Source organism: Gopherus evgoodei, chromosome 11 (genome assembly GCF_007399415.2).
Source record: "Gopherus evgoodei ecotype Sinaloan lineage chromosome 11, rGopEvg1_v1.p, whole genome shotgun sequence".
Taxonomy (NCBI): Eukaryota; Metazoa; Chordata; order Testudines; family Testudinidae; genus Gopherus; species Gopherus evgoodei.
The window spans coordinates 30,036,644-30,062,855 of NC_044332.1; the positions used below are offsets into that span (position 1 = coordinate 30,036,644).

General features: G+C 38.2%; 1 protein-coding gene across 1 annotated transcript in view; it reads right to left on the reverse strand.

Moving 5' to 3' along the window:
- The window catches only part of GULP1 (GULP PTB domain containing engulfment adaptor 1), a 286,451-nt gene that overhangs the window by 132,033 nt on the left and 128,206 nt on the right, over nt 1–26,212 (reverse strand). The window contains 1 exon segment of the mRNA XM_030580450.1: nt 5,248–5,324. Coding sequence (XP_030436310.1) covers nt 5,248–5,275 — 28 coding nt within the window. The 5' untranslated portion in view covers nt 5,276–5,324.

Consider the following 26,212-nt stretch of genomic DNA (forward strand, 5'->3'; position numbering starts at 1 on the left):
TACAAGATATTCAGGCCAGGAAAGATACAGACTTTTGTCTGCTAAAAAATTGCAATCACAACAGCATACCTATATTCTTACATTCAAACTGACCCTGAAGTTTCAAAAGAGAAATCTTTAGGTAAAAAGTTGACCTCTTACTTTTCTCCTTTTTGGTACTCTACCATGTTGCTACGTTTTTCTGAATTGCTGGATATTACTACAATGAAGCGACATTTTTTCACCAGTGAAATCTGAAGGGAAAAGTATCCACCAAACTTTATTCTGGTATAAAGAATAACATTTATCTGATTTAATTAAATCACCTTTAGTCTTATAGAACTGTTGAAAATATTCCAAAGTAAATGAACTCAAAATCACCCAATGATCACCACAATGGTGCAAAATTTGAGAATGGAGGATCCAAAAGGGGAAAAAATGGTAGAGATGACTATTAAAAAAGATCCAAATAAATAACAAGACTGTATGTGTGAGACAGGGTATGTATTTACATATAGCCACATAACATTTTTTATTCCTAACATGGCATTTGTATTTGATAGCAATATGGTGTAAGTTTAATCATAGTTTGGATATTCATGCTAAATTTCCAGCAGTTTCATTTTTCATTCATCTCAGACTAAGAGAGTGCGCAAAATATGAAATAACTTTTATCACTCTTATCAGGGTATGGCATTGTGAGTACTTCTCCTAAATTTAATTCAACGTACAAGAAATGATTTTTCATGATAGCCAGCAATTTAGAAGATTGAGAAATGCGCTTTAGTACAGGAGTTCTCAAACTGGGAGTCGGGACCCCTCAGGGGGTCGCGAGATTATTATATTGGGGGTTGCAAGCTGTCATCCTACACCCCTATCCCGCTTTGCCTTCAGCATTTATAATGATGTTAAATATATAAAATGTGTTTTTAATTTATAAGGGGAGGTCGCACTCAAAGGTTTGCTATGTGAAACGGGTCACCAGTAAAAAAAGTTTGAGAACCACTGCTTTTGTATGAAGCAAGAGAAAGTCAACCAACAATTGTTAAAACATGTCATTCCACCAAAAAAGTCACTGCAGACCTTTATTCTGCCTGATACTATTATACTGCCTGATATTCAAATACATATCTGCCTATATGAAAGTTTTACACACGTACTAAGCCTCTATGTGCTAATACAAACTTTATTATGTCTACGTACATGAAGAATTACCCATTTTGTCCACATAACTGCAGGATTCGGGCACATGTGCAACTGTTGAAACCACATTTCCGTGGCCAGTTTTGAAAATTTGGCCCACAACGTCCAACTTACTCTACAAATGAGCAATAATGAACACCAATTCTAATGGATAATTTATTGGTTATAGAGCTCAAATTCTTTGGCTTGAAAGCCTTTATGTAAAATATCTGATCTTATGTCACTAAGCTGTTTAAACTGTTCTAAGGCCCTGAATCTCACAATGAAAAGTAACAAAAAAGGCTCAACATTCTTCAAAAAAAACTATTATGTTCTAGGAAGCTACAGCTTCAGTGCCCAGAGAGCAAATAATGAACCTATGTCTCTAAGGAGCTTCCTAAGTTTAGCGGAGGGGAAAATTGGTTATTTTATTAAGGTGAAAATGAGAGCTCTCTCTTTTGAGCTGCCTAAAATACTTTGATAAGTAGGAACCTATAATATGATTATTATACGAATGTGCTAAGGATATTCTGGACAAATCAGCAAACAGGGAAATACCAAATTCTAAATCCTAAAGGGCCACACTACCCTCTCACCCACAGAAACATGAAGCAGAGGAGAATATATTGCAAAATATGTATGAGTTAGAACTTTCCCAGCTGCTGCCTAATGCTTCCCACATGGTGAAAAATATGGGACCAAAGAGTAGCAGTACAACTGCATGAAGTTCCAAAATGAAATCAGACCAGAACCCTATAAACTCAAGAACATTCCTACAGAGAAACTTTCCATTTGCATTTCTCGCTCATGGTTACTCTCAGAAACCATGTTGATATACTGGCTCTTCCCTATATATCTGCACGCTGCCCATTTCTGCTTCCGTTGCCCCAAATCCATGGATGCCTTCTGCTTGGTATTCATTCCAGGGGACTTGCTTAGATCCTGGGGTAGTATGAGAGCATATTGCAGAGATCTCACTTTTTTGCCCCATCTTCCACTTATTTTCACCCCTCTGCAGAGGACAATGGAGAAGATAATTTGGTCCCTACACGTTAAAGACTACTGAATTCTCTCTCATATTTTACATATTGGAAAGGAAACCTAATAGCCTACTGAGAACAATATAATAGTTACAAAAGGCCTTAGAAAAAAAAATGTGTTAGGTTACTGACCCAAAAGGGCCTCTGTCATTGAAATTTTGGTTTCACCTGTCACTATATTTCAAACACTAGAAGGGCTATGACTGAAACCATCTGATAATCTTTTACGCAGAAATTCTAATAATTGAAGCTAGTTAAAGTATTAAGAAGAAGAAAATGACCAATTTCTATATCAAAAGGCCAACAAAACTGGAGTAGCAAAGGGCTATTTGGCATGCAATTCTGTACCTTTCACATGCTCAAAGTTTCACTCTTCTAAGTATGGTTGGCTAGTGGAAAAAAGCCAGGCATTCACATTATGTAAAACTATTTCCCCTGCCACAAGTACTCATGTTCTTTTTATGTGCCATAGGTATTTCCTCCACTTTTATGGCTTCACTTTTTCCTTCATGTCCAAAGGAAGAATAGGAAACACTAAACTTATGTTGTCTGTGAAATGTAGCATGAGATTATAATAATTTTGAAAATCGTTTTATAGACAGACTATTCAAGTGAAATTGTATTCTGTAACTTTTCCATGAGGCATTCTTGTGATATTTCAAACTTTGTCATTACATTTTGTCTATTTCCATAAATGACAGTCATAAAGAACCATAATCATTTGGCTTAGCTGTCAGTACAGATACAATTTCTCATACTTTCTCATTTGTAATTACTTCAATGTATTAAATTTAATGTTGTAAGTATCTTTCATGTTTCATGAATCAATCACCTGGCAGCAATCATAACTGTTAAAATGTTGTTTTTCCACATGATGTTAGAGAATTCAGATTTTCTTACAGAACAATAGTCTTGACATAGACCTGTGTACCCATATCTAAACTAAGGCTGACACCTGTGCATTTATTTTTGGATGAAATCAGGGCATTAGGGTATAACAAACTATGGGCCAAATTCAGTGCAGATCCACACCCTGAAGCAGTCAGTGAGATTTCACAGCTTGTAAATCAATGCTGAATTTGGTCCGGAGTGAAAAAACATGGCCTTCGATTGCCTACATTTCCACCATGATTACCCTGTGCTTAAAAATGTCCCGTTCCATATGACAAAAATAATACATTTTCCCTGTGTTTCTAATGCAGCATAAATCAACAAACAGTTGCTTCATTTTGTTAACTTTCCTGTTTGTGCATCAGTATGATCACTTTCTACAGTAATGTCTATAAATCTCAGGTTACAGAGCCAGCAAGAAAAACAGACACCCTTTAAGATATGGACCCAAATACTGATGATTGTTCATTTAAAAGTTAATAATCTAATGCTTTCTATGTCTTTTTGCTTATATATTTTATATACACACACACACACACACACACACACACACACAGAGTACCAAGTGTCGAAAAGTTGAAACCAATGGCCATAAGTTGAATCAGAATATCAATTCAGAAATATCATAAGTGCCGTTTGTCTTAAGTCGAACGTCGTAAAGTCAAGGACTGCCTGTATTTAACTAAACATATAAGGGCCATGTAAGACATACAATATGTTGTGGGGGGGGGGGACAGGACGCAGAAGGGATTGGGACTATGTTCTGTGCTGTATCCCTGAGCTTCAGAGGATTGGGAGCCACAATGATTAAGTAAGGAAGTATCTGACCATAGGATAACCCAATACCCAGGTGAACTACCAAGAAAACCACCACAAAACATAAGGGGTCTGGAAAACAGGGTACTACTCATGGAAGGAAGGAGCAAGTTGCAAATAGTATCAGCAGCCAATAGAGTAGAATAGGGGAAAAGGTTATCTACAGGAAAAAACTCTTCCCATGGCTATGGGGAAAAAAATTTGGAAACTAATATAAAATGTGTGAAAATTGTTTATAAAAACAAATATGCTAAGGAAAATTAGGCAACACCAATAAACACAATGCATCTCCAGGAACAAAAGAATAAATGGGTCTGTGGCCTTCACGTCAATAAATTAAGTAGATATATTCACCACAAAGGTCACAGAGATATTGTTACTGCGTTTTGTTAGATTCTATTATAAGACACCTTAAGCTTCTAACTTTAATATAGATAGATGTGGCAAATATGAGGCTTTTTTGTGGGGTAAATGGATGGATTCACATTGACTTTAATGGAGTTTCACTCATTTACACGAAAAGAGACTTTGGTTGATGGTCTTTATCACTTAATGGCCTTTAGAAGAAAGATCTACTTGAATTCTGTGAACATAAGCCCAGAAAATGAAGCTCTTATTGTTAATGTTTTCCTCATTATTAATACACAAATATCACTTTCCATTAAATGTTTTCAGTCACATCAGAAAAATTTGTATTTGCTTAAAAAGAAAATCTATCTGCAAAACTCTGTCTACAAATTAAATACATTAAAACAACCAAATGAAAAAAAAATGAATGAATGAACTGAAAGATCTATAACTGGGAATTTAGCTGTTAGAGACTATTTGGCAGTAGCTATACACTTTTAGAAAGTCTCTTTTTCAACATAAACCCAAGATTAATTTTAGCCTTCAAAGCCCAGGCCTTTAGAATGAACAAAGAGTTGCTGTAATACAGGGTGGTTTAGTTCTATTAAAATTTGACTTTCCAAAACAGCTTCACCAGGAATAAAAGCCCAATCACTAGAAACAATAAACAGCAGCACAGAGACCTCCATGCCTCCCTTTAGCTATTCTAACACCCTCTTGAATTCCCTCTGATCAGAAATCAATAAAGGAAATAGCAGGAGATTCAGTACAGGCTCTCACAGCCTTATACTACCGACAGAAGACTCTTTATAGGTACGCATCTGGAGTAGCTTGCTCCAGATAATTTCCAGAAAGTCATTCCTTTCTAAACTAATTGGTCTGATACAACTACTCAAAAAGGAATTATTCTGTAATACTAATATTTTTTACCTTTACAAGATTTATGCAGAATTGCTTTGGTCTCCCATATAACGAAAGCCAAACTATTTACCTTTCTTTCTGCTGAAAGCACGGTTCATGTTGAGAATCAGCCAGTCAAATATGTTTTCTGTTTGGTGGCACTTCAACCTGAGAAGTAATGCACAAAAAGAAAGAATAAGGAGACAATTCTATAATAAAATGTCAAGTTAACAGATTATTTAATTATATGACATTCAAAATGTTTTTAAACTGAATAAGCCAACTTACATATACATATATCTACAAGCATATGCCTGCTTTTATTATATATGAACATTGGTGTTTGTACAAATTGATGGTTATTTGTAAATATAAATACCTATCAAATTGCACAGGCTGCATTCACAAGTATAAGAAAGCAAATGTGTGCCAGACAGATTTCCTATGTATACATATAGAGTGTAACTAAAGTATCCTCTTCTATTAGACTCAAAAGGGAGACTTACATAGGGAAACGGTGTCGTTTCTGAAATAGCTAATTTAAAGAAAGAGAATGGGGAATAGTTTGCTTGTGAAGAAAAAAAAATCAGGTGATTAAGGAAGGCATTTCTTTGAAAGTCCCAGAGAAACTGAATATGATTATTGGAAAGCTCCCCTCACTGTGATTTAACAGACACAAGTGGAAATGGATTAAATATATATACTAAACAACAAACATTAAGTCTACAAAAATGAATGCTGAATATCTAGTGTTAAAGTGAATAAGAACATTCAGTAAGACATAGCCTGTATTTATATTGCCCTCTTTTGTGCCTTGAGACTGTCAACTCTTTTCAAGTTGTGCTCCCCAGAAAGATTTTCCTTCAAACCAGTGTTATCTGCTGATGACGGTGTTCCCAACATATCAGACCTGTATCCTTTACCTACATCTACCTCCCAGACTGGAACAGATAGGTAAAGGATACAGGTCTGATACGGTGGGAACACTGGATAGCTAGCTAGCTAGATCATATCCTCAGACACAAAATTCTTATCCTGATTTCAGACTCTAACCCTGATAATATCCTTAGAATTGTATTTTCTTTGTTAGCATTTTACAGACCTGGAATCCTACACTAATCTGGAAATACCCCATTACTTCCCAGTGTAGGCAGGGCAATCTTCTTTTGGAGCCCCTTGCTTAAAACACTTTTTGTTTGGTTTCTTACTCGCCCATCCTCCCTTCCTCTGTCCAGGTGCCCCAGCCAACATGCTCGATCCATGGTGTTTGAAAATGGCCTCCCTCTATCCCGCTCCTCCCGTGGCATTTTGAGCCTGAGGGAGAACAAAAAAAAAAAGTCGGATTTTCAAAGTGCTCATTGTTGCCATAACTCTGCTCCCACTGAAATCAATGAGAATTTTATCATTGACTTTGATGGGAGTAATGTTAGGCCAACGTTGAATACTTTAAACAGTATTGTCAAGATGGTCAGGACAAATTAGTGTAAGCTTTTGAATGCAAGTACGTGAAATACAGTTTGCAAATTTTGTCCTGCTTTGCAAATAACTTAGTACAGTAATTACATCTTTATTTTCACATAAAGGTTGTCTTTCAGATTAAGGTGTACAGGTAATTATATTTAAATCCTTTGTATTTTATTTTAAAATCACCACATATTTGATAGTTTTCATATCTGAGTAACACTATGGAAATTCTGGTATAATTACCAACTATTTGCTCTATGATGAAATAGCCTGGGTTGCAAATAACTTGTATTTACCAGTATTGTTTTATGGATTTTTTTTTTTTTACTAAAACCTGTAAAACAGTAAAAGAGTAGAAGAGAAGATTAGGTAGGGGGTGGGGATGGGGGAGGTGGCATTCTGTATTTTCAAATCAGATCTTCTACAAAGGCAAGTCCACCTGTGTGATTGTCAGAACAAGATCGTGGCCACATCATGAGGTTACCTGTGTAATAAATTCTCACCAATGTAAGGGTTTCAGAAAATGGAGCCTGATCCTGCAACAAGCTGTGTTGAGCTCCCTGCGTGGGCAGAGAAATCACTTACACACCACATAGTGAAATTCTGACCACAGTGGCATCAATGGGAAAACTCAAATTGAACTCAACAGGGACAAGATTTCATCAATGGTGCTAACAAATCTAAAAAAAAGCAGTATAGTACATTTTTGTTAAAGATTATTTTTCTTAATCAGATTTTATAGTAGATGCCTTCTTGACTAAAGGACAATTAACACTCTCTCTATAAAATTACTAAAATAATTGCAAATTAAGCAAAAACCTAAGTATAGTATTTTTAGGAATGGTACCTGCCATGCAAATGTCTTGCCCATAAAATAGCATGGTTTTTACTCTTCAAGCAATTCCAATGGATCTTTTAATTAAAAGGATCTAATTTTGACATACTTTTCATACTACAACTTATGCCCCTTTATCATTATACTCGTTAAATCTACATGGCAATGAAACATAACTGTAATTAATTGAATAATCTTAAAACAAAGCCGTTATTATACTAAAAGTACTGTCATTTCTGTCTTTGCATTGACAATTTCAATGTAAATTGAAAGCCGTTAACCCAAATATAAAATACCATACATCATAATTTTCACCACATTTCTGTGTATTAGGACACTGACACAATAGTTGAGACACTATTCCGCTTATCTCCCTATGTTAGAGATATATCAGCAATTTAAGCTCTGATATTAAATAATAGCAACTCCTAAAAGAACTTCACCAAAATAGTACAAACTATGGAAACTTATTCTACTTATCAAGGGAAAAAAAAATTAATGCCCTATTTAACTTATATAATAATACAATTACTTACCATAAATCCAAATTGTTTTATTCATCTTCAGTACTTTTGTACTTCTTGTGTAACTGAAGTCATTACTGAATTATTTAACTTAATTTTACTGTTTTATGTTTGTAATGCCCATGTACTAAAACAGAAGTACAAATGTCAACTCATAATATTTTTCACAGGGTTTAGTATTAGTACCCTCTAAAGAATGTCATGTTCCATCTTACCAAAGGACCATGAGATCAGATGATTAAAGGCCTGATCCACTTCACATTAAGGTCATTGAAAGTTTTGTCATTGACTTCAGTTACATTATCTGGCCCCAAAGTCCAGATTCAATTTACCCGCTTTAACAAAGAATGTGTAGGAAATCGTAATTAAAAGCATGGTTTATTTAAATGCGTCAGTTATGGCTAGTTGTCATGTTGAGTTTAGCGGTATGAGAGGTAATGCTTCCTGATTTAGTACATGATAGAGAACATTCAGATGAACTATCAATAGTTTTCAGTAATGAAAATGCTGTAGCTAATCTAATATAAGTGAGGTGGCCAGAAGTGTTACTAACATATGAATTGCAAGCAACAGAAGAAAGCATTTAGCGAAAATATTTTCCTACAGAAGTCTTTGCAGGACCTACATTTTATTCTGTTTTTAAGTTATGAAAGTTTTTTTTTTAATTCTTATTTTGTACGTCATACCTTACTTACATGCTACCAGATTCAGAGCATCAGTAAAAAGAGAGGAAGGATAGTGTTGTGTTTAAGATGTAAGAAGATTAGGAATCATCTATGTCCTACCTCTGCCACAGGCTTCTCATGTGACATTTGGAAAACCACTTAATCTGTCTGTGGCTCAGTTCCCCATTTTAAAAATGGGGATAATAATATTTTCTTTCTCCCAGTCTTTTCTGTTTAAGCCCTTATTCAAATTGCACTTAAGCATGTACTTAGGTATCCTTCCTGAATAAGGACGTTTTCCTGAAGCAGGGTTTAGACTTGACTGTAAGCTCTTTGAGGCAGGGATCATTTCTACATAATACACACAAAGCCTGCCCAACAAGGAGCTGATCTCTGTTGAGGCCTCAAGAAACTATTGTAAAACGAAACAACTTATAACAGTTACTGAGTGTGTTAACATACCAATGATTTAAAATATAAAAGTACCAAAGAATAACTTCTGGAGCTGTCTAAATGAGAAATGCTTCAAAAGAAGGTCATTTACAAATATAATTATTATTTTGTTACTGAAATCTTAGCATAATTAAAAAGATGCCAAATTTATGCATGATGCAACTTTACTGTTTGAGTCCAAAAGGAATTTAGACCAAAGGTAGATTGAGTTAAGATCTGGAAAATATAAACACCATTAAAATAGCTGCTTTATCAGTTTCTAAAGAAATCTGGAACCCGTTCCTCATTTTGTGTTTACATATGTTGAATTTCTGAGACCTATTTGAAAATAAAAGCTTATCTTTTTTCTTTAATGAGCAAGGATGAAGGCTAATATTTAAATAAACTTGTAGTAATAAAAAGCCAAAACCTCTCTACTGCCTGACTGGTAAAAAATTCATTGCTGAATCTTTCATCAGAGATTAGTTTGAAATTATTTTTGCAACAAACCCAACACAACTGGGATTAAATAAAACAGCCTGTAAATTGGAAGGAAACTGACTAACTTTTATTAATAATAAATGTTTATCACATATACTTCATTCCTACTATTATCTTAAAGCTAAGCAAAAGAACTCAGCTTGCAGCTACCTTTAACTGTTCTAATATTTATTATTAGACTCCATTTTAGTGCTATCAGCTGTATGGCTCTCTTATAAGGACACTATATAACACAAATAGGATCTGATTCAATACCCAATATTATCTATGGAAGTCTGTCCACTGACTTGAATGGGCTTTCTGTAATTTAGCTATGAAATGCTGTGAAGAACGTGGGAGGTAGCCACATTAATTTGTGAGTGAGAGAGAGGGGGGGAGACAGTATGATATATGGATTTGAGGGTTATTTATTGCTGGCTAAAAAGGTGGCCAAGGGTTAAATCCTGCAGGAATCATAAACAATGGCTATAGATTCACAACTGCTTGGTGTTCAAATGGACAATACCAGGAATACACTGTATGAAGACTACCTCCATCCCGCTCTGGAGAAATGCATGAATAAGTTTGACCAGGTTCAGGAGCCCTACTTGAAACCTCAAAAGATCTTCTGGCAGGAACTTTCAATAAAAGGACCTTGAAATGGATCAAAGACAGCCTGCGTCTTCATGGAGACATGGGCATTTTCTTCAGGGAGACATAGGCTGACTGAGGCGCAGACTGTCAGAGACAGCAATTGTAGACGACAACCTATCTCACCCAACCCAATGTCCGGGATAAATTTAGGTAAGACAATATGCATTTAAGGCTTTAGTTATTTTTAACTTTTTTCTCTCTACTTAGGGTGTTCTGAAGAATAAATAAACCATACCCTAATGTGAACAAGCTGTTCTCTATCACTGCATTTACCAGCTGGTCACTGCAAGGGTTGCCAACCCTCCCAGTTTGGCCAGGAGTCTCTTGAAATTGGGCTCAATCTCCTGGAGGCTACTGAAGCCAATCTGGGAGATTTTAGGTCCTGCCTGCACTGGCTCCATGCTACTCCTGGAAGCAGCTGGAATGTCACTCTAACTCCTAGACAGAGGTGCACCCCAGAGTGTGTGTCGCACGCTGCCCCCACCCTGAGTGCTGACTCCGCAGTGCCCATTGGCCTGGAATGGGGAACCACAGCCATTGGGAACTGTGGGAGCAGTGCCTGCAGGCGGGGGCCATGCCTGCAGACAAAGGCAGTGCACAGAGCTGCCTGGCTTCCCCGAGCTTAGAAGCCACTGCCGGATATGCCATCACTTCCGGGAACCACCCAAGGTAAGTGCTGCCTGGCCGGAGCCCGCACCCCAAGCCCCTTCCCACACCCCAACCCCCTGCCCCACTCCTGAGCCCCCTCATGCAAACTCCCTCTCAGAGCCCACACCCCAAATCCTCTCCTGCACTCCAACCCTGCCTCATCCCAGAGCCCCCTCCTGCACCCAAACTCCCCCCAGAGCCCACCCACCCCTCCTGCACCCCAGACCCCTGCCAAAGGCTCAGCTGGAGCCCCCTCCCACACTTTGAACTCCTTGCCCCCACCCCCAAACCCAGAGCCCACACTCACTCCCATACCTCAACCCTCTGCCCTAGTCTGATGAAAGTGAGTGACAGCGGGAGAGAGAGAGAGTGATGGAGGGAGGCTGGAGTGAATGGGGGGCGCTCAGAGAAGGGGCAGGGCAGGGGGTGCAACAAGGGTGTTTGGGTTTGTGTGATTACATGGTTGGCAACCCTAGTTACTGCTCCAGGAGAGAATTCTCTAGCAGGGGCCTATTTGAACCTGCTGTAGGTAACATGTCTGAGAAACAGGATTTTTCACAACCTGGTTTTCAAAACCCATCAAAAGGGTGGTGAATTACAGGATTCTATTCTGAGAGAAGTGGAAGACTCAACTGAAACAGTTGTCCATGGAGGGACAGAGAGAGATCAGAGGGACAGCTCATTCCTGAACTGTAACAGAAGCTATTTATTCCAGTTACAGATTTCACTGTCACTGGGAGGCATAAATGTCTGAAAGAGTAAAGCAGTTTGTGACAAGCAAAGGTAACAGAAAAAGGAATTGGAGAAGGGAGAAGGGAAAAATAACTACTGCATCCTGTATCTTAAAGGAACACATGCCTCTGTGGAGAGCATTTCTCCATCCCAGAATTAGGCATTTCTTCCTCCTTCAGAAAAAAAACCAAACCTCATTAAGCAAAAGATAACTTAAACCTGACTCTAGCATAGTTGCCAACATACAAAGAATTTTGGCAGGCACAATTCTCCACACAGGCTGGGTAACCAGGGTCTGAACTATATGAGGGACGTGCATTCACTGAGTGGAATTTTAGGTTGTTGTCTTCTTTGAGGAAAAGGAATATAAAAGGCAAAGAAAATAACCTAAAATTCATAAGAATACGCTCAGCAGCTTGAAAGATTTGAAAGATCACCCTCTGAGCAGTGTGAATTCTGGCTGTTCACCTGGCATGTGAAGATAGAGCTTTGAAGCTATTAAAGGAACTACCACTAACCCAGGTAACCGGTGACATGTAAAGACATCTCTTTCCCTTTCTGCTTTGTCCCCACTTCATCAATATATTTCGGTAGTGGGGGGGGGAAGGGGAAGGGCCTGGGACAGCTACATGAGGTGGTGACGGGAATCTAGGAGCAGGTATGTGGTGAGGGTTGTGAGGCAACCTGGGGAAACTAGGTGGGTGGTGATAGTGGGAGTTTTTGAGGTTGACTGGACCCTGGGGCTGATTATGGATTGTGGGCTTTGAGAAAGAGGGGTTCCTGGAGCCAGTACTGTTCCCCTCAACTTATGTCCTCCTGACCACTCCTTCTTGGCTCATATCCAGCAGAGAAGCAGCAAAAGGGGGGACAGAGTGGCAGCCCGGCTGCCCACTAAGCAGACACATCACAGTAGTCCTCAGTGGCTGCAAGGAAACTCTGAAGGGATAACACAACTCCAACTGCCCAGGAGTTCAGGGAGGATGGTAAGTTCCAAGATGGCTGTTTATAACTTAGGGCAGCTTTGGAGAGCTGACAGATATGCAGGGGATGAAATAAACTTTCCTAACTTACCATATCTTGTGTTTCCCATTTCCTTTTTGCTGGCTGGGCTGGACACTCATTTTTCCTGTTTTAACCTCAGGGCCCCTCTCTCACATTCCACTGGCTCTTTTTCATAATCCTGCTGTAACGAACCCCTAGTTAAAACCTTTTCTGGTACCTTATGCTATGTCTTCACTACAAATCTAAACCTGAGTGTTTGGCATCTGGGTCTGAGCACCTGGGTTTGCCTAGCCTGGGTGTGATCATCCTCATTACAAAGCCTTACCCACGCTACTGTGTCCTCTCTGATTCTGTAAAAAGAACAGGAGTACTTGTGGCACCTTATGTATTTGAGCATAAGCTTTCGTGGGCTACAGCCCACTTCTTCAGATGCATATAATGGAACATATAGTTAGGAAATATATATACATACAGAACATGAAAAGGTGGAAGTAGCCATATCAACTCTAAGAGGCTATTAAGATGAGCTATTATCAGCAGGAGAAAAAAAAATTGTAATAATCAAGATGGCCCATTTCAGACAGTTGACAAGAGGTTTGAGGATACTTAACATGGGGAAATAGATTCAAGCTGTGTAATGATTATGTGTTCACCCATGGGGGTTCGAGGGCCTCTCCCAAGGTTCTTTCTGCTGCAATGTTCTAGGATTCTCTCTCAGGCAATTGTGTCAGCTGTGGGAGAACTTGCCCTTCCATAGGAATTGTGGGAAGGGCATCGGCGGACTATCTGCACTTGAGTGATTTTGCCTGCATCCTTACTGTAAAAAGATAGATTCCAACCTGAGTTAAACTGAAGCCTGGGCTCTACCCTAACCCCCACCCATGTAAACTAGCTCAGGCTTAAAATAACTCCAAACTCAGGTCAGAAGTTTTTCTGTGTGGATGGTAGGAATTTGAACTAAAACCTGGATAGCAGCCCAGGTTAACTGTGCAGTGGAGATGTACCCTTAGAATGTGGCATCACAATCTTGTTTGGGTATTTTGTAGATTTATGATTCCCTCATTCCTTGCCGTTCCAAAATACAAAAGGTTCTTTCAAGCAAAGTCAACAAAACCAGACCAAGCTGGAGTATACAGGCCAAGCCATTTGGGAACTTTGGATGAACTAAAATCGTTTTAAAAATAAAAATAAAAATGTCAATAGTGAACTCAAACCTGCAAATACGACAGGTAACATTTTCAAAAGCATCCAAGTGACCCAAGACTCTAACTCTCATTTTCAAAAGTGACCTAGGTACTTAAGACCTTAAGTCCAATTGTTTAAGTCACTTTTGAAAATGAGACTTAGGGTCTTGTTTCACTTTGGAGCTTTTGAAAAATTTACCCAATAGCCTTAAAATTCCCTTTCTAATTTTTTTCCAGCTGTGCTTTTGGAAAACTATCCTGGGATGATATGTGACATTAGGGAGTTTCAGAAAGATCAGGGTTTTTATTTTTGTGGAAAGTAACTGGAGAAGGGGAGAGGTTTTGAAATTTGAGCTTAAAATTATGGGAAGGTGGCTTCAACTTTAACTACAGAGTGACTACTGCTTCATAAACTTTATGAATGTACATGATTGAATTGAATTACACTGAGCATGGCAATTAGATGTGGCGTGACGATAAAAAAAACAAACCCTGAAATGAGCATCTCATTCTGATTTTCTCTCCAGTGTTATGTAAAGGAATTAGAAACTAATCAGTTGGTGGCAATCCTACAAGATCCAGCTAAAACCACAATAAACAAATTAAAATATAGTTCTTGCAAACAGAAACAGTAATCATTCATCAGTTTCTGAATTCCCATGAGACGCGCTGCTGCCACTAATAATTTGAACGTGGAAACTGACTACAAACTGCAGCCACTAAGCCAGTGGGCTGGGCTGGGAATGAAAGTAGATGCAGAAAAAAGTAGATGCATTGAAAAAGTACACTAGATATGGATTGTCTAGACAATCTGAACATAATGGCATGTTTCATGCTCCCTCTGCAGCCTCCCATCTTTGACTTATATTTTGCAAAAACAAGTATCAGTATGGCTTATTCCATTGCTTTTGCCATATAGAACTTGTTTACCTGAACATTCTCTGTACCACTACTCCTCTCCCAGTTATCTGCTGGCACTTTCCTATCACTTCTCCTCCCTCCCACTCCCAAACATTTCCCCTATGCACTGTTGCTTTACTTCCCTGCCAGACAATTCTTCACAGCTTCTGCATCTTCTACCCCCATTCTCCAATATAATTTTGCTCCTTTTGAAGACCTTGATCCCTATCCAGCAGCTCCTTGCTCTAATATTGAGCTCTCTGTAACCTCCCTGCTGTCCGTCTTAACAGAAAAAAAAAAAACTTTACTCCACCAGCTAAAAGGCTCACAACAATGAGAGGAAATCTGGAAAGTATGTAATAGTGACAAATCAAACAGACTAAATGAATAAATGAATGACTCCCTTCAGATGTAAAGCCAGGAGTAACAGTGAAAGGCTACACAGAAGCAATAAATAAAAGCGAGAGAAAAATCACAGAATAATCACAACACATTCTCCTCTTCCTATGCTGTTGTTGGGTTTTGTGTGCAAGTACTGGGTGGTGTTGGTGGCCTGTGACACACAGATGGTAAGATCAGGTGATCTAGTGGTTCCTTCTGGTCTTAAACTCTATGGGCTTGTCTTCACTACCTGGGTAAATTGACCTAAATTATGCTACTCCAGCCATGGGAATAACATAGCTGGAGTCGACATAGTTTAGGTCGACTTACCATGGTGTCTTCACTGCCCTGCATCGACAGAGGACACTTTCCCATTGACTTCTCTTACTCTTCTTGGGGACAGGGAGTACTGGAGTCGACTGGAGAATGCTCGGCCGTCAATTTAGCAGGTCTTCATTAGACCTGTCAAATCAACACCTGCTGCATCAATTGCAGCAGCGTGGATCTCTCCAGTAGTGAAGACAAGCCCTATGAATCTATTCAAACAATACTTGAAACAATGCCTATTCACAACCCTTTCTTCTCTGAAACTGAAGCGTCATGTAGGGCTGGTGCAGGGAAGCAGACCTCATGTAGAGATCCTCGAAACCAGCCATATTGTGCAAAAACCAGGACACAACACTGGTTGTTTGCTTCCACAAAACTAACAAGGACACCAGGACAGACAGGCTCTGAAAAAGAGGGACAGTCCTACTTTAAATGCACAAATGGCCACCTGAGTGATTAAAGCAAGTTGGAACATTTAGAAATAATATCAACAAATTAAAAAGGGAAAGCCTCTTGAGGATTTTTATTAAGGATACATTTATAGTTTATTAAAATATTTGGCTAGTACATGTTTTGGATTATTATAAGGATATTAGTAGAAGCATCAAAGATAATATTAAGTGACATTCATTATTGGACTTTATAATTGTCTAATAAATGATCAGCCATTTATTAAAGCATCTATTAATCAATTATTACATACTCTTAACATATGTATGCTATCTAGCCTCTTTTTGAATATAATCGTATCTGCCTAGTCTTTATGACTTGGGCCATGATCTTGCACCACTGAAGCCAATGGTTTCCCATTCACTTCTGTGCACACAGGATCAGGCCCTGCATAGGTTAGTATGAGGCAACCAATCACAAACAGAGATAAAAAAATGTATTCTTCTGCTGAGCTATGAGCAATCATGATTGTTTTCAATATCCAGTCAAAGGTCACCATACTGGAAAGAACATTCTATGACCCATCTGAGTCATAACCTAAGTGACAAGCTCAAAACTATAGTTTTAAAATTTGGCAGAGTAAAGTCTCCCAGGATTTTATAGCAGCATAGTTCTTATTTGTCTTTTATTCCAAATGAAAGCTGAATATCCTTTACACAATATTTTGAAACAATATGGGTTTAGGTTATAGAAACACAGATGAGATTGGCATAAAAACCAAGCAAACAAAATCATTAGCTGATCCACCAAATACTGAGATGAGGAGATTAATCTGCTTTCTTTAATAATAATAATTTATGTTAAAGGAGTGATGTTAAACTTTTGCATTCTGTTGAGGTTATTAGGGATTTTATCTGAAGAGACTAGTATGTGTTCCATTCTAGAACAAATTACTAATTAAAATCGTGAGAGCGACTGAGGACTGACACTCCACATAATAGAAATTCCAAAGTTAGTGTGGTTTAACATATAGGCCGGAAAAATTGAAGGATCAAAGCATGCAGGTTTTTAAGAGAAAATGATAGATTAACCTCTATCTTCAAAATCTGATACCTGTTGCTTCAGTTCACCATTGTCCATGGAAAGATTTTTTCTTACATGTGTCCTCCCTCCTTGCCTTTCAAATTTTATACCCAACAGAACTATGAGATTCCTGTAATTTTGGATACAATTTCTAGCTGCATGGTCCTCTGACAGTTCATCTTCTGCTGTGTCATCTCATAATGGCAACATCTGGAATTTCCATTTTCTGTTTTCAATTTTGCCCATTACTAGGATGGAATTTTTCACACCCAAGATTTTTGAAAGGACCTTGCTGGGAAGAGTTTTCTGTTTAAATGTAAGGGCCTGATATAACACACACAGAAGTCAATAGACAGACTCCCATTAACTTCAGTGGGGTCTAGATCAGACCCTAGATGCTGATGATTTTGTGCCAGTTTTCAAGAGTTCAGTGTCTGGGTCATAATATGTAAAATGAGGCCATTAGTGGACTGGATATTCAAAAGCACCTAATCATTCAAAGTGGGACTTGTGTTTCTAACTCATGTCGGTGCATTGGAAAATCTGGCCTCAGCAGTGGGTTCTGAGCATTTTCAAAATCTTTTCTGGAACTCTTTTGAAAATCTCGCCCTTTCTTGTGTGAGGAGCAAAGCTCCAGGAATGTACATCCCACTCTCTCATGCAGCCCATGTGACACACACACATAGATAATTCTTTTCATATAACTCACCAGATGTTCTGTATTTAAAAATAGGTATAATAAAACTCAGAACAGAAAACATGTGTGCATATGTGTTGCAGACCTGAGCAAAATATTCTTATGAAGAAACCAAGCTCAAAAACCAGTCCCAAACAAATTTGGGACTCTTTAGGGGCAATCAGCAACAAAACCTAAAAAAAATTAAGAGATAGATACTTTGAGAACTAAAATTAAATGTAATCTACACTGTCTTCTACTTATGCCTGCTACCAGAGGAAGACACTTCCTTGTGTTACCCATCTCCAAGAATTAATATATTTAAATTATGCAAAATGTATTTTTTTCTTCAATTGCCAGCCCACAATATTTGAAAACTTAAGATCCAACATATCTTGGCCTACAGTCTTTTGGATTCACCTTGAGCTGGAATTTGACTTTCGAGGTCCCAGGCTAGGAGAAAATTTAAAAAATAATAATATTTAGAATAAATTAACATGCCAGTTTTTATATATATATATATATACACACACTTGAGACCTCTAAATACATCTAGAATTAGAATTTTAAGATATATAGTACTCCCTGAGTTTTAGTTGCTAAGATGAAACATTCCAGTTGATGAGTTTACTTATACTTCTTTTGGAAGCCAAAAGAAGTATAAGTAAACTAAAAACATATGAGAAAAGAATATCTGCCCACTAAAACAGTGCACTTGCAAACAGTTTCTACATCTATTTTGTTGCCTAAAACATTCACAGAAGTGCTAGTATGTGGATTTTAATCTATGAACCAAATTGCAAATAACTCATTTCTTTTCTAGAAAACACACACATGTAGAATTGTAAAATACAGTACACTCCCGTCCAGAGAGGTGTTTTCATATAATTATTCAGACAGACAAGCTATTTCCAGGACAACTGCAAAGTAGCAGCATAAACTGATTTTTGAAGAGTAATTGACGTAATGGTGTGGATTATGTACATCCACAAATACAAAGTCTACAACATTTTCTGAATACTCAGGTGTATACATTTAAAAAAAATAAACACAAGCGCGGGAAATGTATGCAGTTTGCATTCATGAAAATTAGCAGTTGGTTCACGCTCTCATTAATGATGCAAAAATAGAGAGATAATGGGTGGGATTTTCAAAAGTGTTCAGTGCTAGTTTAGCTCTGCTTCTGTTGAAGTCAATGATAAAGTTCTCATTGACTTGTATTAGAGTAGTTTTCACTCTTGAAAATCTCACCTAATATATTTATAAATATGAACTTGAATATATAGGGTTGCCAACTTACTAATCGCACAAAACCAAACACCCTTGCCCCGCCCCTTCTCCGAGGCCCCACCCCACTCACTCCATTTCCAACCCTCCATTGCTTCCTCTACCCCACCCTCACTTACTCGCTCAAAGTCTAATGCATGACTACAAGAATCCAGAAGCTTGCAGTAACAGTTATCTTGTGACCTTTTTTAAATTGGGAGCCTTGTTTATTCTCTTTGATTATTTATATTACAAAGAAAGGAAATTGCTTTTTACATAACACATAATTAACTGGCAGTGCTCACTGCCAGAAGATGTTGAGGTAATGAGGATTCATAAGAAGATCAGACATTTATATTACTATCACCCATAGTAAAACTAGATAGGATAAAAATGTATAAGGATTATCAAACTTCATGCTTCAGGACATAAAGAGCCACTGACTGATGGCAGTTAAGATGAAACTTCTCCCACAAGTACGGTATTTCAGAATTATATATTATAAGGTCTTTTACAGCCTCCTCTAAATCACTCGCCACTGTTAGAGACATCCCATTAGATTAAATGAACCATGGACCCAAACAGCTATTTTGATTTGTATTTAATTAAAGTATTTTCAGTAGAGCACAGAAATGTCAGAATCCCTCTTTTCTTTTCCTTTTTTTTTTTTTTGATCCTTTGCATTTCTTGCATAGATATGCACATCTCTATGCAGTAGAATCTGGTAGAATTTACTATTAGGATGAAATACATCCATTGGCAAGATGTGGGTGAAGTCACTCAGCAATAACATTCCTGCAGCCCTGTACGCAGGACAGGAACATTCAGTGTTGGATCCAAATACTCCAATGCAGAAAGGAATGTTAAACATAGCCCTGGACTAATGGAATTATACTTACACAGTTCCAACAGCTGGACACATTCATATGGCTGGGACATGAGGGGGAGAGCAGACACTTTACTCCAATTTATTGGCTACAGATATAGTGGTAGAATGCAATGAAGAGGCTGCACTGTAACCTGTCCCAAAATTGGGGGTTGCATTTCATACTCCTCCTCCTTTGTTGGACAGCCACACAAAATATAATTGCTTTGGCTTTTACAGAGACTAAGGAATTTTTCCTTTTATGCTACCTCAGCCTGGTCCCTTAGCTCCATGCTGCTGCTAGCCCCCAGAGTAAACTGCAATCAGTATAATTAGTTACTCATACAAGTGAGTCCAAATTAAAATAGCAGAGCTGAGCTCCAGATCCAAACATGTTACCAGTCCGACCGAAACCTTGGATCTGGTTAATGACATTCAAACTCCTATCACAGGCCAAACTTTCCCAAATGTCAATGGGGTTCAGATTTGACCCCAAATTATGGCAGGTAGAAAAACGATTTAGTCACTAAGAATCCTTTGCTCCTCTCTCTCTGTCCATTCATGGAGGGTAGGGACACTCCATCTCTGCTGCATGTTCTCCCCTCCTCCCCCAACAGTCTTTCCCTGGATTTCTACAGGATTAGAGTTCAACGGGCTGAATGGAGCAAATGAAGAGGGAGGAGAAACATGCCATGATTTATCATGGGAGCCAGCTAGGTTCTTTCAGACTGCAGGGGAAACACAAAGTTGATACAGCCGGCAGATGTACTGATCTGTGCTATCTCCTTCTCCCTCCTACGAAGCCCCTTTTGAGGAGAGGGTTCCAGAGACAGTGCAGTTGAGGGAGCATGACTCAAAAGGATGTGCTCTTCAGGGGCTAGTGAAGTTGAGAAGTATAATAGAGGCCAGGGTCATCTATGTACATGCCTCTTGACTGCCATGATCTGTGAAGGCGGAACTCCTTGTTCATCCCAGGAGGCGGGAAAGAGAAGGGAGGCAAATTATACCTGATAGAAGAATGCAGAGGAAACTCCTCAAGTTATCTTTCCTCTAAGTGGGTTACTCCTATGCACAGAAATCCTCTCTTACAAAACAGAAAATGAACTTGTTTCATCCTGCATCCTTAGCTTCTAGAAGGAGAAGAAAGAAACATGTACTCTTACAGCTAAATTGTGAACTCCTTTCTCTCACTCTTATCTCCAGTGAGTGGTTATAGACACAAGTAAGCCAACTGATTTGAATGGGACTACTGCTATGAGTAACTGCTCCCTGCTGTAATGGGTTCCCAGACTGATCCATCATATAAGGGGTGGGGGAAACATTTATACCATCAGAGGACAATAATAATGCTTATGTTTGGAGGGATATTTTTAAGTACAGTTCTTATAAAGCAGGACCAAGTCTATCAAAACTGTAAGTTAAATGACCTACAGAACATTCTATATTTTTAAAATGCTGTTTTCCTGAGTGATTTTAAATTCACTAAGCAGTCAAAGAACCCACACAATGAACCAGATATCACTAGAGACATTCAATTACATAGGTATATTTCGTGGAGTAGTTCATTTTTCATAATGAGGAGCTAGGGATACTAAGGGTACGGCTACACTTGCAACTTCAAAGCGCTGCCACGGGAGCGCTCCCACGGCAGCACTTTGAAGTGCGAGTGTGGTCGCGGCGCCAGCGCTGGGAGAGAGCTCTCCCAGAGCTGCAGGTACTCCACCTCCCCGTGGGGATTATCTTACAGCGCTGGGAGCCATGCTCCCAGTGCTGGGGCACTGTTTACACTGGCGTTTTACAGCGCTGTAACTTGCTGCACTCAGGGGTGTGTTTTTTCACACCCCTGAGTGAGATAGTTGCAGCACTGTAAAGCGCCAGTGTAGCCAAGGCCTAAGAAAAGACCAAAATAAACTTATATTCTGTTGAAGTCTAATGAAATAGACTTTTCCCAGAAAGAAGCAACAACATTTAAAAAAAATTTGAGCAAAAATGGGGAATACATGATAACAGGATGATCAAGAATTGCAGAAGCAGTTGAGCTAAAAAAATATTAAATGATTATAAATAATTTCAAATGGCTTTTAATCTGATGCATGTAATTTTGCAGTTAGTATTCAGCACACTAATTGAAGAACATTAACAGATATTCATTAGCTATTTTGAAAATAATTTCTTTTTAACAGTGAATAGTTATTATGATATATACTAAAGAGGTACTGTACTAAAAGAGAACAAATATAAACCTTGGTTAGCCAAGCAACACATCTGGAGCCATGTTTCCCTTTATTTTAATGGGAACTGTATGTGACAAGACTCAGCCAAAGCTCATGCTTTAGAGATTATATAAATATGCACACTACACTGGATAGCTGACAGTATGCAGACAAAAGAGGATTGTTACTGAACTCTTTGGAAGATTAAAACTTTTGAAAGGTGTTGTGGGAATGACAATACTTTTGTTCCCACCCAGGGTGCTGTATGTCTTAGGTAACCTGTTCAGTCAAACACTATTTTTGTAAATCATAAAAGTGAATAGAACATAAATCTAAACAGCATATAAAGAAAGCAGATCTTGTGCCACTAAGCATCACTTAAAAAAAAAACCCAACAGATTGATTAGCATTTACCGTGAAAGCCAGAAGTATATCAAATTATTGATATCTAAATTATTAAAAATGGTAAATGTGAAACTACTTACTTGCCCTGATAAATCACACAGGAACTGAGGGAGGAAGCACGGTTGCCCAGTTTAATGGCTCTCAGCTCGGCCATGTGCGGTACTACAAACTGGATCATAAAACTTAAAATATTCTGAAGAGAAGCCCCTGAATACCATATTACCCCCCGCTCGCTTGTTTGGAATTTTGAACATGCAGTCTATTATTTTTTCTTAAAATTACCGTCTCTAAATTTAAATCCTGTTGGACTTGCACATTACACACCAAAATTCATAATTACCTCTTATCTTTCTATTTTACTGAGGAACAGGATACTTTATATATTACTGGATTTTCACAAATATGTCTCACTGCTTGCCCCTCAGAGACATAAATACTGTGAGGGTGGGTGTCCTCAGGAAAATAAAGAAAGGAGAAATGTAAGATTTGTTTTTTCCTTAGAAAGTCATGCTGTTATTTAGTTTAATCACTTATTCATATAGATTAGTTAGCATAACAGAAGTCTGGTCAATGTGAGACCAAGATATCCAGTTTACAGGATTGTCCCAGTTTGGCTGTCCTTCTAGTTTTACTGAAACTAAGGAGTTGGTACCGATTTCTGTAAAACCTGGGAATGTTTGCTTGGCTGATTAGCAGAGTTACATGTACAGTACTTTTCATAGTAGCATTACCAGCAGTCACCTCCAGGCTGCTTCCCACCAATGCTTTCTGTCTCCTTGTGGATAAGAGATAGGGCAGAGCCATAGAGATTAGAGTTCTGATCACAGTTCTGCCACAAACCTCAATCGGCAAGTCACTTAAACTCTCTGGACTTGATTCTCCATTGCCTTGTTTGGTCATTTATAGACATATAGAGTGTATGAAAACCGTAACCAAAGCAGAATGACAATCCTTTGCAAGTGTTAAATGACCACATAAAAGGCATGGGAGTGGAAAAGCAGCTTCTTTGCTTCTCTGCTACCCTATCTGTGTACATTCTCCTCAGGCTAAGTGGACATTCCAGTAGAGAATGCACAGGAGGAGACATATTACTAGAGTCTAGATTTCTCTTTTGAAAAGCAGCTCTGGCCAGCTAAATGATCAACAATGAAAACATTCTTGGTTGCCATCTTTGTTTTTATTCACCAGAGAATTATCCCTAGTTTCAAATAAATGGAATTTTCTTAACCTTTTTATATTTCCTGTCCTTGAAAACTGCATCTTGCACGGAGTCAATGTAAAAATCTGTGTTTCAGATGATGTGGCATAATATGATATTGCTGGGCAAAAAGAGGCATAAAGAAAGAAAGAAAGAAAGAAAGAAAGAAAGAAAGAAAGAAAGAAAGAAAGAAAGAAAGAAAGAAAGAAAGAAAGGACAGAATTTATAAAAATGTTTAAAAGGAGCCATTTTTAAAACTTTTATCTATAAAAGCATTTTTAAAAAAATCAGATTTAACCGTAAGAAGTTGAAAGTATATGGAATGTTAAATGGGGGATTAAAATCAGCCTCATAATGGGGTTATGCCACAGCCTCTCTGCAATGAAAGACAAGTGAAGACTTGAAACTGGAAACCTGATCCTACAAATCCAAAATCACAGACCTCTGCCACTTGAACTAAAGGAAGTGATGTGTCAGCTGTAAAAAATACCTTTATGTTATTTCTAAGCTGCAGCCAGCCAATTGTTTTCATATAGCAACAGACTCAAACAGATGTATGGTGAAAGATTCTCAATTACTGTAACTTAGTATAAACCCACTGACTTCCAACTCATAGTGCCTACTTCCACTGAAGTCAAAATAAATTCACTGAGATCAGAGGGAGGAGGGTTGGTTCTAACCATTCAGAAACAAAAAATACTCCATTCATACAGTGTCTAATGTGCTGTGGGTGTGATTTCTAAAATGCACTAGTGTATGCACATTAATTTATCCAGGTACATGTTATAGACCCCACTGGTGCACTTTAACACAGCTCTGTTTGAAACAACACAAAGTTAAAGAACACCAGCAGGGTCTACATGGACCAATTCATTAATGCTCACCTTTGAGTACATTTTTAGAAATCACACTCCAGAAAATGCATTACCTGACTCTGTAGACGAGCCCTAAGTGAAATCTTCCGAGTGGGAGGTCAATTATGTGTTATAAGTGTTACATGTAAAAGTCTGAAATGTTAATGCTATGTTGATTATAAGCAAGTAGGAGACAAAAACTCTCTGGGGCAGGGACTATATTTTTGTTCTGTGTTTTTACAGCAGCTAGCACAATGGACTCCTGGTCCATGACTGGGGATGTTAGGTGCTATTACAATACTAACAATAAAAAATTGTATTAAAGATAGCCAAAAAAAAAATCAAATCAGGTTAATGTTAAAGTGACTTCACTTAAAGACCACTATGTAAATTTTCTTGACACTGCAGAGACATTCTCATTTGTCTTCACAGCATTCTCATTTGTCTTCACAGTGAATACCACAAACTTTAGCTAAACCAGTTTTCCAAGCCAAAGTGATGGAGGCAGGGAGCTTACACAAGGCTCTATAAAAGAAGCTTGTGGCAATGTTACAGATAATGGAGATGTTGCTGCTCTTCCATAACATTTAACATTTATTGCTTCTTTCACCAGAGGACATGAGAGTACTTGCAGTGTGTCCATAAGCCTTCCCTATAAGAGCCATGTTATTTTTCTGTTTTGCAAATGGATAAATTAAGGCACAGAGAAAATAACTGACTTGCCCAAGGTCACAGAGGGAATCAGTTGACAACGCTGGAATATAAACCAGGCATTCTGACTGCCAGGTTCTGGATGAACTGCTCAAATACATTTCTGAGGTGTAAGAAACCTTTCTTGGTGTACTGCATGTAAATTGGAACATTTTCTTGCAAACTTTGACCAAGCAGTATTGTAAGGCTCACTGCAGGTTTGAAAGGATTCTACTGTGGAAATGAAAATTTGAATATGTGTTTATTTTATATGATTATGCTATCTTACGTAAGTTAGCAGCATTAAAAGTTTCTTCCTATCATTTACCTGATAATACTATTGTAATTCAAGTAAAGAGAAAAAAAGATCTGAAATTCTCATTGAAAAACTATGAAACAAACTTCAAAAAGTACAAGTAAATTGTGACTCTAATTATACCTTAATTATACCTTTATTTAAGTGCTACATTGTTTTAGGCAGGACGAGCTAAAGGAGTTCACACTGCCTTGAACAGGAAGAAAATAATCAAGCCAGTTCTTTTTGAGTTTGGAGTATCTGTTCTCCCCCAATGGTTTTGAATATTTCTTTTCCATGTGCCTTCCTTTCTTACTGGGGTATGATGCGTGAGCACATCACATATGACACCAACCATGAACCCTGCCTGTCGCTAAAACTTCTCATAGTTTGCAAAACTCTTTTAGATTGAAAAACTATAGTTATTCAAAATTTCTTCCACTTCACACACACTTTTAGAGATAGCTTAGGCAGCCCTTAAATTACAGATGTCAAGACAATATTGCAAAGCAAGAAAGCAGCCAACATGATTCATATGGAGGATCTCACAATTGTCTGTTGTTGACTTTTATATTAGACTGGTGAACCAAAGTGGGAAGTATATTTAACTCATTGTATAAACAAGTAGCATCTGCACTCCAAGGCAGTGGAAGGGTGTTGCTGTGCTGATGGAAAGTCTTCTTTTGTGGGGAATGCATGCTGCCAATAACCTCCACTAACTGGGTGGCTTTATTCCAATTGTTATGGTTAAGAATGTTTCCAGAGCCAGGCAGAGGAAAAACAGGTAAGAGAAAAGGCAGCTAATGTGCTCATTCAGCACATCTCCTTGGCAGTCACTGCTAGCTCTTATGAAACTCTGGCTATAACAGCTCCACAGGATGGCAGTAGCAATA